The following is a 15,550-nucleotide window of genomic DNA, read 5'->3' on the forward strand; positions in this document are numbered from 1 at the left end:
CCTACTATGGCCTAAATAAAAAATGAAGAAGTCGGCTGTGGAAATATTAGTCTAGGAAACACGTCAGTGATCTTCAGGTCAGAAAGTCGGAGCTCTCGAAAGATGCCCGAGCTTCCAAGATGGAATTCCGAGTTGGATGATCATTCAAAACGATTTTTCCCAGTCAGAGCTTGTTTTTTTCAGAGTCCAGTTGTCTTGAATGCACTGAAGTCGGAAGTCGGAAATGTCTGAGTTCCTAGTTCTCAGTCCCTTGTTGTTTTGAACTCGGCATCTTTCTAGAGCTCCGACTTTCCGACCTGAAGATCACTGATGTTATTTGACCGCGTTTTCCCCCGAATTCCCAGTTGTCTTGAATGCACCAAGTGTATTCAGAGGTGAGCTGTCATTTAAACACGTTTAATGGCCTTGTAGGCTATTTTAGTCTCTTAGTTGTTTAGTCTCAGACATAGGCTAATAAAGTTTCAGTAGCCTACTTTACAATAGTAGGCTAGCCCCTCGGCAGCATAGCAGGTGGATTGCCAGGTGTAGCCAAGTAGACGCACCTTCTTGCACCTGAGGTAACTCTGCCTTTATGATATTTAAAGGACTACTCTATTTGGTCAACGATGTTGGTGTCTCGTGTGAAAGGGTGAAAGAACACAATCAGAAGTCAGTTCATGAAAACAGTTCATTCCAGACAAACCATATTCCAGTGAAAAGCAGATGTCGGGACTTGCAGATGAAAGAAAATAAAATACAATTTTATTTGCCACATGCGCCGAATACAACAGGTGTAGACCTTACAGTGAAATGCTTATTTACAAGCCCTTAACCAACAATGCAGTTTTAAGAAAAAAAAGTGTTAAGTCAAAAATTAAATTAAAGAGCAGCAGTAAAATAAAATAACAGTAGGGAGGCTATATACAGCGGGTACCGATGCAGAGTCAATGTGCGTGGGCACCGGTTAGTTGAGGTAATTGAGGTAATATGTACATGTGGGTAGAGTTAAAGTGACTATGCATAGATAATAAACAGTATAGCAGCAGCGTAAAAGAGGGGGGGACAATGCAAATAGTCAGGGTAGCCATGATTAGCTGTTCAGGAGTCTTATGGCTTGGGGGTAGAAGCTGTTAAGAAGCCTTTTGGACCTAGACTTGGCGCTCTGGTACTGCTTGCCGTGTGGTAGCAGAGAGAGCAGTCTATGACTAGGGTGGCTGGAGTCTTTGACAATTTTTAGGGCCTTCCTCTGTCACCACCTGGTATAGAGGTCCTGGATGGCAGGAAGCTTGGCCCCAGTGATGTACTGGGCCGTACGCACTACCCTCTGTAGTGCCTTGCGGTCGGAGGCCGAGCTGTTGCCATACCAGGCGGTGATGCAACTAGTCAGGATGCTCTCGATGGTGCAGCTGTATAACTTTTTGAGGATCTGAGGACCCATGCCAAATCTTTTCAGTCTCCTGAGGGGGAATAGGCTTTGTCGTGCCCTCTTCACGACTGTCTTGGTGTGTTTGGACCATGATAGTTTGTTGGTGATGATGACACCAAGGAACTTGAAGCTCTCAACCTGTTCCACTACAGCCCCGTCGATGAGAATGCAGTTGTTGCGAAATTTAGCCTATAACCAGATATAATCTGGTTTACTAAATAAATGTACTTCTAAATTTGGGTAAGACTTTATTTGGGTAGTCCAGTAACATTTCAACTAACTATCTACCAGAAGGGGCTAGAGGAGTAAATGGAATGGCATCAAACACATAGAAAGCAAGGTGTTTGATGTGTTTGAGACCATTCCATTCATTCCGTTCCAGCCATGACTATGAGCCCATCCTCCCCATTTTAAGTGCCACCAGCCACCACTGCTATTTACTAACCCTAGCCTTAACCTTAACCCTTACCCTTATTCTAACCCTAACCGTAACCTTAGCAAGCAGTTGCTTATCAACAGATAGTTTGTTGATAATATGACCATCTGTAGAGCCTCTACATGGAATATCCGTACTATCCAAATAAAGTGTGACCCAAATTTGAATACATAAACATACAGTGGGGAAAAAAAGTATTTAGTCAGCCACCAATTGTGCAAGTTCTCCCACTTAAAAAGATGAGAGAGGCCTGTAATTTTCATCATAGGTACATGTCAACTATGACAGACGAATTGAGAAAAAAAATCCAGAAAATCACATTGTAGGATTTTTTATGAATTTATTTGCAAATTATGGTGGAAAATAAGTATTTGGTCACCTACAAACAAGCAAGATTTCTGGCTCTCACAGACCTGTAACTTCTTCTTTAAGAGGCTCTTCTGTCCTCCACTCGTTACCTGTATTAATGGCACCTGTTTGAACTTGTTATCAGTATAAAAGACACCTGTCCACAACCTCAAACAGTCACACTCCAAACTCCACTATGGCCAAGACCAAAGAGCTGTCAAAGGACACCAGAAACAAAATTGTAGACCTGCACCAGGCTGGGAAGACTGAATCTGCAATAGGTAAGCAGCTTGGTTTGAAGAAATCAACTGTGGGAGCAATTATTAGGAAATGGAAGACATACAAGACCACTGATAATCTCCCTCGATCTGGGGCTCCACGCAAGATCTCACCCCGTGGGGTCAAAATGATCACAAGAACGGTGAGCAAAAATCCCAGAACCACATGGGGGGACCTAGTGAATGACCTGCAGAGAGCTGGGACCAAAGTAACAAAGCCTACCATCAGTAACACACTACGCCGCCAGGGACTCAAATCCTGCAGTGCAAGACGTGTCCCCCTGCTTAAACCAGTACATGTCCAGGCCCGTCTGAAGTTTGCTAGAGTGCATTTGGATGATCCAGAAGAGGATTGGGAGAATGGCATATGGTCAGATGAAACCAAAATATAACCTTTTGGTAAAAACTCAACTCGTCGTGTTTGGAGGACAAAGAATGCTGAGTTGCATCCAAAGAACACCATACCTACTGTGAAGCATGGGGGTGGAAACATCATGCTTTGGGGCTGTTTTTCTGCAAAGGGACCAGGACGACTGATCCGTGTAAAGGAAAGAATGAATGGGGCCATGTATCGTGAGATTTTGAGTGAAAACCTCCTTCCATCAGCAAGGGCATTGAAGATGAAACGTGGCTGGGTCTTTCAGCATGACAATGATCCCAAACACACCGCCCGGGCAACGAAGGAGTGGCTTCGTAAGAAGCATTTCAAGGTCCTGGAGTGGCCTAGCCAGTCTCCAGATCTCAACCCCATAGAAAATCTTTGGAGGGAGTTGAAAGTCTGTGTTGCCCAGCGACAGCCCCAAAACATCACTGCTCTAGAGGAGATCTGCATGGAGGAATGGGCCAAAATACCAGCAACAGTGTGTGAAAACCTTGTGAAGACTTACAGAAAACGTTTGACCTGTGTCATTGCCAACAAAGGGTATATAACAAAGTATTGAGAAACTTTTGTTATTGACCAAATACTTATTTTCCACCATAATTTGCAAATAAATTCATAAAAAATCCTACAATGTGATTTTCTGGATTTTTTTTTCTCATTTTGTCTGTCATAGTTGACGTGTACCTGAATATTACAGGCCTCTGTCATCTTTTTAAGTGGGAGAACTTGCACAATTGGTGGCTGAATAAATACTTTTTCCCCCCACTGTAACACATCATGTTGGCTACTTACATTATTAATTGCATGTATAATAGGATAAATAGTAGCCTACACTTACAAAAAAAACTATTTGAGATAGTTTTGTCCCACGTTGGCAAATACAAGGAAATAAGTCAAACACTTCATAATAATAGGCCTGCCAGACAGACTTTCATCACAACTTTTTAAATTGTTCTATTCATTACATCATCTAATAGCCTACTGGGAGTAGTGGGTTGGTATAGTTGTTTTCTTGGACCAGGTGAGGGAAATCTTATATGTAGTCTGACTTATTTATTTTTCTTCTCTGTGTTTTGGTGGTCCATAGACAGAGATAGTGGATGGGTGCAGAATGCTCTTTATGACTTGGGGTCTCCCACAGATGTATTGTCTTGTTAATTAGGGAAGTGTTGGCTGTACACATACATATATAGGATCTTAATTTGAGCCAGTTTGCTATAGCAGGAAAATAATCCTGCAGCAACAGGAAATGTGAATTATTATGTAGATTATAATTAATTGACATTTTTTGTAGTGGTTGATACACTTTTTGTTCGATTTACAAACTTTAGAAGCCTTTTCAAACCTCAAATACACTACAAGTTTGCAACAACAGGATGATCAAATTAAGATATGGCATCTGTATAGGCTATGGGATTTCACTAGCCATCTGACAGAAACCGGAGATGGTCTGTATTTGACTGCACTCAGGTGTAATTTGTGTTTTTGAAAGGTAGTGACCTAAGGAGGGGCTGGCTGTCTCACGGCTATAACTGAACGGAGACAGGAATTACCTGTTATGTGTAAAGGTTGGTGTGAGGTGTGACCCAGGTGCGGTGCAGGATATACAGTAGGCAGAGATGGTGAAACAAGGATCTTTACTGGTGGTCCCGAAGCCAGAATACAAAATAATGGACTTATCACGATAAAAGAAAGGCGGAGCAAATAAGTCTCCAAAAACCTTTTAAAGAAATCAGCTGGATCAACCCCCTCCCTATCTTTCTGTAGTCTCTCCAACACTTCTAGATCAACTACTGGAGGCGGGAATAGCCATGGTGGATTTACAGGAATAACTACCGTTGGACTAAACTCCCTTCCATACAGTCCCATCTCCTTCGCCTGGGTATTACCCACCCACCCAAAGCTTGTGTTCGGTCTTCGCTCATGTTCCCAGCATGCCTGTAAAATCCCTTTCGCAGGATGAGACACCCCATGTCCTTGTAGGTTGACCCAATAATTCATTGCCAGCTGCTGTCTCCTAATCTGCAATGGCATAACCCCATCTCCACCTGTAATGCAGCCACTGGGGACATCCGAAACGCCCCACTACATATTCTGAGTCATTGCCCCTGTATGACATCTAGCCTTTCCAGTGATGTACGGGCTGCCGAACCATATGCTATACTTCCATAGTCTATTACAGATCGGATCAATGCAACATACATGGTCTTCAATGAGGAACGCTCAGCCCCCCACTCCTTCCCCGTCAGACAGCGCATCACATTTAGCACCTTCTTACACTTTCCCACCACTCTCTCAATGTGTTCTGCCCAGGTCCGTCTAGTATCAAAGTATACCCCAAGGAACCTAAAGGCCCCCACCCTCTCCAAGTTTCTCCCATATAACCTCAAGCATACCTCATCTCCCACCTTCCTCCTGGTAAAGAACACTGTTTGAGTTTTCTCTACAGAGAACCTGAATCCCCACATTAATGCCCACCACTCTACCTCATCAATTGCTTCCCGTACCTTCCTGACTATGTATGGCACATTTCTTCCCCTCTTCCATAAGGCACCATCATCTGCAAATAACGACCTCCCTATATCCGGCTGTACCTGAGCGTAAACATCATTGATCATGATTGAGAACAACAGAGGACTAATCACGCTCCCCTGGGGTGTACCATTATCCACCAAGTAGCTGCCTGATAAAGACTTCCCCACCCTCACCTGGATAGACCTTCCAAACAGGAAGTCCTTTATCCAGTTGTACATTCTTCCTCCTACCCCCATAAAAATAAAAATAATAATAATATCAAGCTTGATTAACAACCCCTCCTTCCACATCATATCATACGCCTTCTCCACATCAAAAAAGACAGCTACAACAGTCTCCTTGTTCACCTGAGCCTTCCTGACTTCTGCTTCTAAGCAGAGCACTGGATCCATAGTTCCCCTACACTTCCTGAACCCACTCTGATATGGCAATACTAGCCCCCTGCTCTCCAGGAAGTAAGTTAGCCTCTCCGTAATCATACGTTCCATAATCTTACATACATGTGATGTGAAAGCTATAGGCCGCTAGCTTGTTGGCTTCGTTGGATCCTTCCCGGGCTTCCGGATTGGTACCACTACTGCCTCCTTCCAACTGCCTGGTAGTTTCCCTTCCTCCCACACTCTGTTGTACAACACCAATACCTTATCCAGTGCCACATCACTAAGATGGGCCAACATAACATAGCACACCTCATCTTTCCCAGGTGAAGTTAACCCAGCCTTACCTATTGCTCTTTTCACCTCTGCCCTGGTAAATGGTGCACTAAACGCATCATTTACATCCTCCCTCCTTTTCAGCACTCCATGATGCTCCTCTCTCGTGTTCTCTCTCCCCCTCTGCACCTCCTCTGACAGATTTGCGGAGGTATGCACTTGGACAAATGCTTTGGCCTGAGCAAGGGAACACAGGGAAGTGAGGGCATAAATACACAGGTGAACAGGTAGACACAGGTGACACCAATAGGATACTGATTAGTCCAGACTGTGAGTGAGGAGGTGCCTAAGGTTGTCGGAGGATGACACCTAGTGGGTCGCTCCGGAACTGCGACCCACTCCTGGTACAGTTATGATGCTCATATGTCACACATATGGTCTTGGCCACAAAAGGGTTTGGTCTGATTACAGCAGTAGGCTCACTTACAGTATTTGTTGTTGGCATTGTTTCATTGTTGATCTGTTTATCCTTCAATAAACCCTTGACCCAGGTATGAAATCAAGACAAATCAACATGCATTGATTTACAATACATACAAATACATTAACTTGTTTATGAATTCACTTTATACTCAACCATTTGCTCATCTCTGCAGCCCATTTGCCAAGCTGCCTACGATGACGACCTTCATAAGGTGTACCACATTCTAAAGAGGACGCAAAGACTTTAAATATTCAAGATGGGGAATCTGGCGATACACCAATAATAGCTGCCTGCAGACGTGGAAACATCAGAGTGGTCAAGTACCTTCTGGACCTGAATGCAGATGTAGCTCTAAGGAACAAGGTACTGGATGTGCAGTTCTGAGACATTTGGATAGTAGTTGTGTAACTTCGAACCTCTTATTTATGCGTGTTTCAATGAATCCAAAATACACAAACAGTAGTTATTAGTTACTATTTCACCATGTAATTTCTATGTAAATACTAGGTAACAAGTAGACTGTCAGATCAAGTGTACCATTTACTTTGCTGTAATTGTTCCTCACCTAGGTGATGCAATTTAGTAAAAGATACAGAATCATGCAGGAACATGTTAGTGTTACCAATGATGACCCTGACAAAACTGGGTGTCTTGTGGAAAGTTTCCATGCTCTCTCTTCCTCTGTCTGCCTGTAGAAACAGAGGACTACACTGCATAGAGAACCTTCTCCTTCCTGGATTGCCTGATGATTGCTATCCTCATGCCAAGCAAAGGACGAATGTGAAACTAATTAATCTGGTTTTGAGCACTAAAGGGGAGGTTGACACTGTGGACTATGTGAGTAGTGAGATTAAGTAGTTGAATATTAGAACGATTCGCTACTGATCATTCTCTGTGACATTTAACATTGTGTTCACTGTGCATTTCAGCAGGGAAACACTGGGCTTTACTATGCCTGTCAGAGGAAAAGTCACAGTCTCATTCCATTGCTACTGGAGAAAAATGCAGACGTTTCAATAAAAAACAAGTATGAGGCCGTTTTTGCAAAGTGCATTATGGTTGAGCTCTTTCATCTCTTCTCTAACCTGTATGTTACTGGTCTGTGTAGCCTATTGACTACATGGCTGTGCCATGCAAATGAAATCAATAGTTTGTTATTTTGTTCAAACAGACACACTTACATTCCCTTGCCATGATCACGGTCAACACACATATCTTTTTATTAGGTACACCACCCTGTTAACGAAAATGGATCGCTCCTACAGACAGTGAGTCACGTGGCCGTGGCTTGCTGTATAAAGCAGGCAGACAGGCATCGAGGCATTCAGTTACTGTTCTATTGAATGTTCGAATGGGCAAAATGAGTGACCTAAGCGACTTTGAGGTATGATCGTCGGTGCCAGGCACGCCGGATCCAGTATCTCAGAAATGGCCGCCCTCCTGGGTTTTTCACGCATGACAGTGTCTACAGTCGTGGTCAAAAGTTTTGAGAATGACACAAGTATTAATTTTCACAAAGTCTGCTGCCTCTGTTTTTATGATGGCAATTTGCATATACTCCAGAATGTTATGAAGAGTGACCAGATGAATTGCAATTAATTGCAAAGTCCCTCTTTGCCATGAAAATGAACTTAATCCCCAAAAAACATTTACACTGCATTTCAGCCCTGCCACAAAAGAACCAGCTGACATCATGTCAGTGATTCTCTCGTTAACACAGGTGAGAGTGTTGACGAGGACAAGGCTGGAGATCACTCTGTCATGCTGATTGAGTTACAATAACAGACTGGAAGCTTTAAAAGGAGGGTGGTGCTTGAAATCATTGTTCTTCCTCTGTTAACCATGGTTACCTGCAAGGAAACATGTGCCATCATCATTGCTTTGCACAAAAAGGGCTTCACAGGCAAGGATATTGCTGCTAGTAAGATTGCACCTAAATCAACCATTTATCGGATATTCAAGAACTTCAAGGAGAGAGGTTCAACTGTTGTGAAGAAGGCTTCAGGGCACCCAAAAAAGTCCAGCAAGCGCCAGGACCGTCTCCTAAAGTTGATTAAGCTGCGGGATCTGGGCACCACCAGTGCAGAGCTTGCTCAGGAATGGCAGCAGGCAGGTGTGAGTGCATTTGCACGCACAGTGAGGCGAAGACTTTTGGAGGATGGCCTGGTGTCAAGAAGGGCAGCGAGGAAGCCACTTCTCTCCAGGAAAAACATCAGGGACAGACTGATATTCTGTAAAAGGTACAGGGATTGGACTGCTGAGGACTGGGGTAAAGTCATTTTCTCTGATGAATCCCTTTTCCGATTGTTTGGGGCATCCGGAAAAAAGCTTGTCCGGAGAAGACAAGGTAAGCGCTACCATCAGTCCTGTGTTATGCCAACAGTAAAGCATCCTGAGACCATTCATGTGTGGGGTTGCTTCTCAGCCAAGGGAGTGGGCTCACTCACAATTTGCCTAAGAACACAGCCATGAATAAAGAATGGTACCAACACATCCTCCGAGAGCAACTTCTCCCAACCATTCAAGAACAGTTTGGTGACGAACAATGCCTTTTCCAGCATGATGGAGCACCTTGCCATAAGGCAAAAGTGATATCTAAGTGGCTCGGGGAACAAAACATCTACATTTTGGGTCCATGGCCAGGAAACTTCCCAGACCTTAATCCCATTGAGAACTTGTGGTCAATCCTCAAGAGGCGGGTGGACAAACAAAAACCCACAAATTCTGACAAACTCCAATCATTGATTATGCAAGAATGGGCTGCCGTCAGTCAGGATGTGGCCCAGAAGTTAATTGACAGCATGCCAGGGCGGATTGCAGAGGTCTTGAAAAAGAAGGGTCAACACTGCAAATATTGACTCTTTGCATAAACTTAATGTAATTGTCAATAAAAGCCTTTGACACGTATGGAATGCTTGTAATTATACTTCAGTATACCATAGTAACATCTGACAAAAACATCTAAAAACACTGAAGCAGCAAACTTTGTGAAGACCAATACTTGTGTCATTCTCAAAACTTTTGACCGCGACTGTAGAGTTTACCTAGAATGGTGCTACAAACAAAAAACATCCAGTCAGCGGCAGTTTTGTGGGCGAAAACAAGTCGTTGATGAGAGAGGTTGAAGGAGAATGGCAAGAATCGTGCAAGCTAACAGACAAACAATGGCGCAGTACAACAGTGGTGTGCAGAACGGCATCTCGGAACACACAACTCATCGATCTTTGTCACGGATGGGCTATTGCAGCAGACGACCACACCGGGTTCCACTCCTATCAGCTAAAAACAAGAAGAAGTGGCTCCAGTGTGCACGTGATCACCAACACTGGACAATTGAGGAGTGGAAAAACATTGCCTGGAACATTACAGCAGTTTACTTGAGTGGCCTGTGCAGTCCCCAGACCTCAACCCAATAGAGCATCTTTGGGATGAGATGGAATGGGCTGTTCGCAGCATGAATGTTCCACTGTCCAATCTGCAGCAACTGGGTGATGCCATCGCATCAGCATGAACCAACATCCCTGTGGAACGTTTCCAACACCTTGTAGAATGCCCCAAAGAACGGCTGTCATATAACAAAAAAGTGATATTTTAAAATAGAGCTTGTATGGTTTAGAAACCGTAGAATCTGCTTTTTCCGATCGTGTAAAGAAATACATCTAAGGTGGATTAACCCCTGTACGATCATTTGAGAAAGTTGCTTTTTCAATCCACATGTCATGTTGGTTTTTTTTGCGCAGGGGCTCATCTGGAAAAGAGAGGCTATGTGTAGCTGAAGAAGCTCATTCATATTAACCCATCATTCGTTGGCTAAATATTACATTTACATAATTTAGCAGACGCAGTTCTGCAGTAAATGTATCAACATTACTGGACTGCAGGTAGGCTAGTGGTTAGAGCGTTGGGCCAGTAACCGAAATGTCGCTAATTCGAATCACCTGACAAGGTGAAAAATCTACCGATGTTCCCTTGAGCAAGGCACTTAACCCTAATTGCTCCAGGGTCGCCGTTGATAATGGCAGACCCTGGCCGTGACCCCACTCTCCGAGGGTGTCTCAGGGGGAGTTGGGATATGCAAAAAACACCTTTAATACACACTTGTACATGTGTGGAATAGAAAAAATATAAGCACCCACCTAAATATTATCACCAGCCAATGTGATCACACCATTGTGCACTTTCTCTTCTTTCAAACTCCCCACCAGTTATTTTGGCTGATGACAGATAGCCTTCTAGCGATTTGTAGTTTAAGTTATACATTTATGCATATTAACTCATCATTTATTAGCTAAATATAGGGCCTTTAAATATTTACCTGTCAAAGTCAATACATTTCTGTGACAATAGACAAGCACAGCTCAAGGACATATCTACATACAGAACATTTAGATGGAGAAAATAAATGCAGTAAAAGCATTTCTATGAAGCTTTGTGATTGACAAGGACGTTTGATGTCATGTTCATGATTTAATGCGTTCCAAAGCCGTTAAGATGAAAGGGGACGTTTTATACTGAGGCTTTGGCGGGACTTTTAATCAATAAAAGTACAGGCTATGTTACTGCCAATACCTTTCAGATATAAAGAAAAGGCGGACAAAATGGCGTCACCTGGATTCACCTGGTCAGTCTCATGGAAAGAGCAGGTCTTCTTAATGTTTTGTACACTCAGTGTATACTATTATTTTTCTTAATAGTATGCGTCTCAAAATATTTGTGAGTGAGTAGAGTGTCTGTATTGTTTCTGGTTTTGATATGTACTGTACAAAAGGACAATAAGAGTAAGTGAATTAAAACATTGTTACAGATTAAAGCCTTTGAAAATGTAGATACTCAGTAGACAAACACTTTTCAATAAATGTTGTCAAGTAACTGATTTTCTAATGGAGTTTTATTGAGTAGTTTTCTCCATTAGTTACAAGGCAGCATACGTGTTATAGTTATGTTAAGTGTTATAACACAACATAAGTAGACAATGAATGAACAAACAAGTCAGTCATTCTTTGGTCAGCACCCTTCCTAATTAATTCCCATGTGCTTACCCAAGATCCAATAAAAATACATAGATTAAGTAGCTAACAAAAAGACAGTCTATCAGTAGCTCAGGAAAGAGCGGTAAACAAACTAAACATTTAATTTGTTTGACTAAAAAGGCACAGCAACATAAACCAACCCAACACAGCAATAAAACATTCCTGGTGATGAAAAATACAAGTCTTGTAGAGAGAGGTACTGGGTGTTGAACTGGGCCCTGGACGGTAACCATGATAATGCACCAATGACTGAGATACATTCATCCAAACCTACAAGCAGGATTTCAACTGGATCGAAATGTTTGATGGGAAATTCTCAAAACACACATTCAAATCCATTAAAGTGTTCTGGAAGAGAGGACGGTAGTTAAGTAAGACAAAAAGAATACATGATGATTCCTCACACATAACCCTAAACTCACAGCTTGTGTACCTCACTATCCCAATTTAGAGGTGAATGATTATTGCTCATGGTTTAGTCAAACACACAAACACATACATGCTAATACCCACTCTTACACACGCTTATAGTCACAAACACACATTCAGTGCACAAACACGTGCGTACACACTCGCACCCAGGCACTCCGAAATATGACTCCCAATATATGTCTGATACAGTACTAAAATCTCTTCAGCGATTGTGATGAGAGCTGAGGCTAAAATTAGCCATATATCTCCCTGTCTATCCACTGGTCACACCAAGTCCTGCTGGCTCATCAGTTTGATTATCTCACTGTACATCTCCTGGGGGGCGTCCAGGCCCCAGATGAAGTCCAGGTGTTCCCAGTGCTCGATGTGGCGGTGGTACACCAGGTTGGAGACCTGGGTGAGCAGCACGGCAACGTCCTTAGGGTCAGCAAGGGTGTCGTGACCTCCAGACCACAGGGCCGTAGGCACCTTCATGTCCTGGATGTTGTACAATGGAGGGGTCGACTAGAGGATGGACAAGAATGGACTAGATGTCAGCTAAAGTCATTGACTGATCATAACGAGCAGTAAAGATAAGGTACTTTCAGAAAGAGATATTGAGTTGAACCCCCCCCCTTTTCCCACAGAACAGCCTCAATTCGTCGGGGCATGGACTCTACAAGCTGTCAAAAGCATTCCGCAGGGATGTCCTTTGGGTGGTGGACCATTCTTGATGCAAACAGGAAACTGTTGAGCATCAAAACCCAGCAGCATTGCAGTTCTTGACACACTCAAACCGGTGCGCCTGGCACCTACTACCAAACCCAGTTCAAAGGCACTTAAATATTTTGTCTTGCCCATTCACCCACTGAATGGCACACATACACAATACATGTCTCAATTGTCTCAAGGCTTGAAAATCCTTGTTTAACCTGTCTCCTCCCCTTCATCTACACTGATTGAAGTGGATTTAACAGGTGACATCAATAAGGGATCATAGCTTTCACCTGGATTCACCTGGTCAGTCTATGTCATGGAAAGAGCAGGTGTTCTTAACGTTTTGTATACCCAGTGTATGTTGGTCGACTAATAAGCTCTGAGCTGGCCTTACCTGGTTATAGTGAGCCATGTTCCCTGCTCTCCCATAGTCATACGCCATCAGCTTTCCAACATGCACCGCCTTTAAAAAGAATACACATAAAAAATACTTGAGGTCTCAAGATAGCTGAACACATAGTGGTACTGTATGTATAGGCACTATGTCCAACAATATGTCAACTTCAGTAAAGTTAAAGTTGTCTTTGGTAAATCTGGCATTGACCTTTACTCAAGGATCGTTCATTTCTACAACACTGAATCGTTGAAGGGGAAATAGGTGTGTTTGAGTTAGTGTGCAGCAGGAATGTCTGTGCCGCTCCTATTCACACAGTGGAATGTCAATGATAGTTGACTTGGGTGTGATACTGTGAGGTATAAACAGAGTGAATAATTATTTATGACACAGAAGAAACTGAAAAATAATTGATCAACGTCTTTGAGATCAACTACTTCTGTCTTTGCTCTGTTGCTTGTGAAACCAAAATGTCAGTATCGGTTTGACAACTGTGTGGTTTGAGAAGTGCAAACTCATTCTCGATTCAGACTGTGTTGCCCACACCCCAGCCTCACAGGATATAGGTAACATTATAGGCCTGATATCTACATTATAGGCCTACATGACAGTTTTAAACAAACAGCGGTTGGGATGGGATGTATACTGTAGGTTTGAAGAAGAAGTGGGGTGAATCATATTGGAGGGTGTTTTGAGAAGCTCCTCTCAGGTATGTTCTTGCCTGAGACCAGTGAATCATGTTCTGCACTGAGGTTCCTGCTGGGCAGTGGGAGATGTACACAGGTGTGCGAGTCTGGACAAAAAAAGAAATGAACATCTTCACCCAACTCATACAGTACCTATATATTTGGCTTGAGGTTTAAGACTTTAGGTTTAAGGAAGTCCACAATAGTAATAATTTAAAATTAAAATAAAAACCGATAATCAAATGTGAGCGCTGTGGAACGCACCATGTTGAGGTTCATCTCATCAAAGCCACAGAGGACGAAGAAGATGTTTCCACACAGCTCACTATGAGGCTCCTTATTGCAGAAGTTGGTGGCAAACCACTTGATGAGAGCACTCTGAGGCAGGAAGTCCCTCTTCCCAAACAGATCCTAGGATATGGAAACCAAACAATGGATTAGCATTAGTCAGTTTTGAAATAATATCAAAGAAATTTGACTGATCGATCAAGATAAAAAACTGACGCCAAAGTTGGGTAGAAAAGAGGAAACCACAGGTTAGACTTATTGTATGAATTAATTGTGACATAATGCAGTTTAAGTTAGAAACATAGCCTTTGCTACTCACCCAAATGAGGAAGTCGGGAAAGATGGAGAGCTTGGTCATGGGGCTGGCAGTAAAAGCCACAGTGGCCACCGGAGCCAGGCCAAAGAACATCTTGATTTTGCTTGCCAGCTCAGGCATGGAAGAGAATGCAACAAAAGCTAAGGGGATAGAGACATACATCCAGATATGTCATGATTTAAAACCAGGGGCGCAACTTTGGTTTTAGAAGTGGGGGGGACTCCAAACAGCCTACCCGACCGCTCAGAGGCGTCCGCATGGTCCTAAAGCATACAGTTGTCACGTTTTATATCACATTTCAATGATAAAACTGGGGGGACAAAAATGCAATTTCAGAATGTGAGGGGGACGACATGTCCCCCCCCGTCCCCAGTGAAAGTTGCGCCCCTGTTTAAAACAGTAAACCATAGTGTAGTTAACAGCGTCAAACTACAGAAGAAAAATATACTGCTTCATACTGTAACATGACACTCCCGAGTGGCGCAGTGGTCTAAGGCACTGCATCTCAGTGCTTGAGGCGTCACTACAGACCCCCTGGTTCGATTCCAGGCTGTATCACAACCGGCCGTGATTGGGAGTTCCATAGGGCGGCGCACAATTGGCCCAGCGTCGTCCGGGTTTGGCCAGAGTAGGCCGTCTTTGTAAATAAGAATTTGTTCTTAACTGACTTGCCTAGTTAAATAAAGGTAAAATAAAAAATAAAAAAACAATTCAAGCCATCTCACCAATAGTGGTTCCCTGAGAGTGGCCTACATAGTAGATCGTCTCCTGGCCTGTGGTCTTCAGGATGTGGTTGACCACTGCTGGCAGGTCCTTCTTTGCCATCTCATCATAACTGAAGAATAAGAACAGAAGAAACTCAGTGAATGCCATAATAAGACTACTTAAATAAACATTTCTAATAATATAATGTGTTTCTACTAGAACCTCTTGTGATTCTGTTGGTAAGCACAGGGGATATACACTGAGTGTATAAAACATTAGGAACACCTGCTCTTTCCATGACATAGACTGACCAGGTGAATCCAGGTGAAAGCTATGATGCCTTATTGATGTCACCTGTTAAATCCACTTCAATCAGTGTGGATGAAGGGGAGGAGACAGGTTAAAGAAGGATTTTTAAGCCTTGAGATTATTGAGACATGGATTGTGTATGTGTGCCATTCAGTGGGTGAATGGGCAAGACA

At 43.1% G+C, this 15,550-nt stretch overlaps 1 protein-coding gene and 1 pseudogene across 1 annotated transcript in view; one reads left to right on the plus strand and one right to left on the minus strand.

Annotated features, from left to right (window-relative positions):
• The first annotated feature begins 353 nt into the window (after window positions 1-353).
• On the plus strand, window positions 354-7,973 carry LOC121547042 (annotated as a pseudogene).
• Window positions 7,974-11,391: 3,418 nt separating this feature from the next.
• Window positions 11,392-15,550, minus strand: part of LOC121547334 (lysosomal acid lipase/cholesteryl ester hydrolase) — a 69,390-nt gene continuing 65,231 nt past the window's right edge. The window contains exons 6-11 of the mRNA XM_041858541.2: window positions 15,089-15,198; window positions 14,367-14,503; window positions 14,024-14,170; window positions 13,795-13,866; window positions 13,074-13,142; window positions 11,392-12,487 (exon numbers count right to left, since the gene is read on the minus strand). Coding sequence (XP_041714475.2) covers window positions 12,248-12,487; window positions 13,074-13,142; window positions 13,795-13,866; window positions 14,024-14,170; window positions 14,367-14,503; window positions 15,089-15,198 — 775 coding nt within the window. The 3' untranslated portion in view covers window positions 11,392-12,247. The remainder of the gene's footprint in view (window positions 12,488-13,073; window positions 13,143-13,794; window positions 13,867-14,023; window positions 14,171-14,366; window positions 14,504-15,088; window positions 15,199-15,550) is intronic.

The sequence above is a fragment of the Coregonus clupeaformis genome, chromosome 31 (genome assembly GCF_020615455.1).
Source record: "Coregonus clupeaformis isolate EN_2021a chromosome 31, ASM2061545v1, whole genome shotgun sequence".
NCBI lineage: Eukaryota > Metazoa > Chordata > Actinopteri > Salmoniformes > Salmonidae > Coregonus > Coregonus clupeaformis.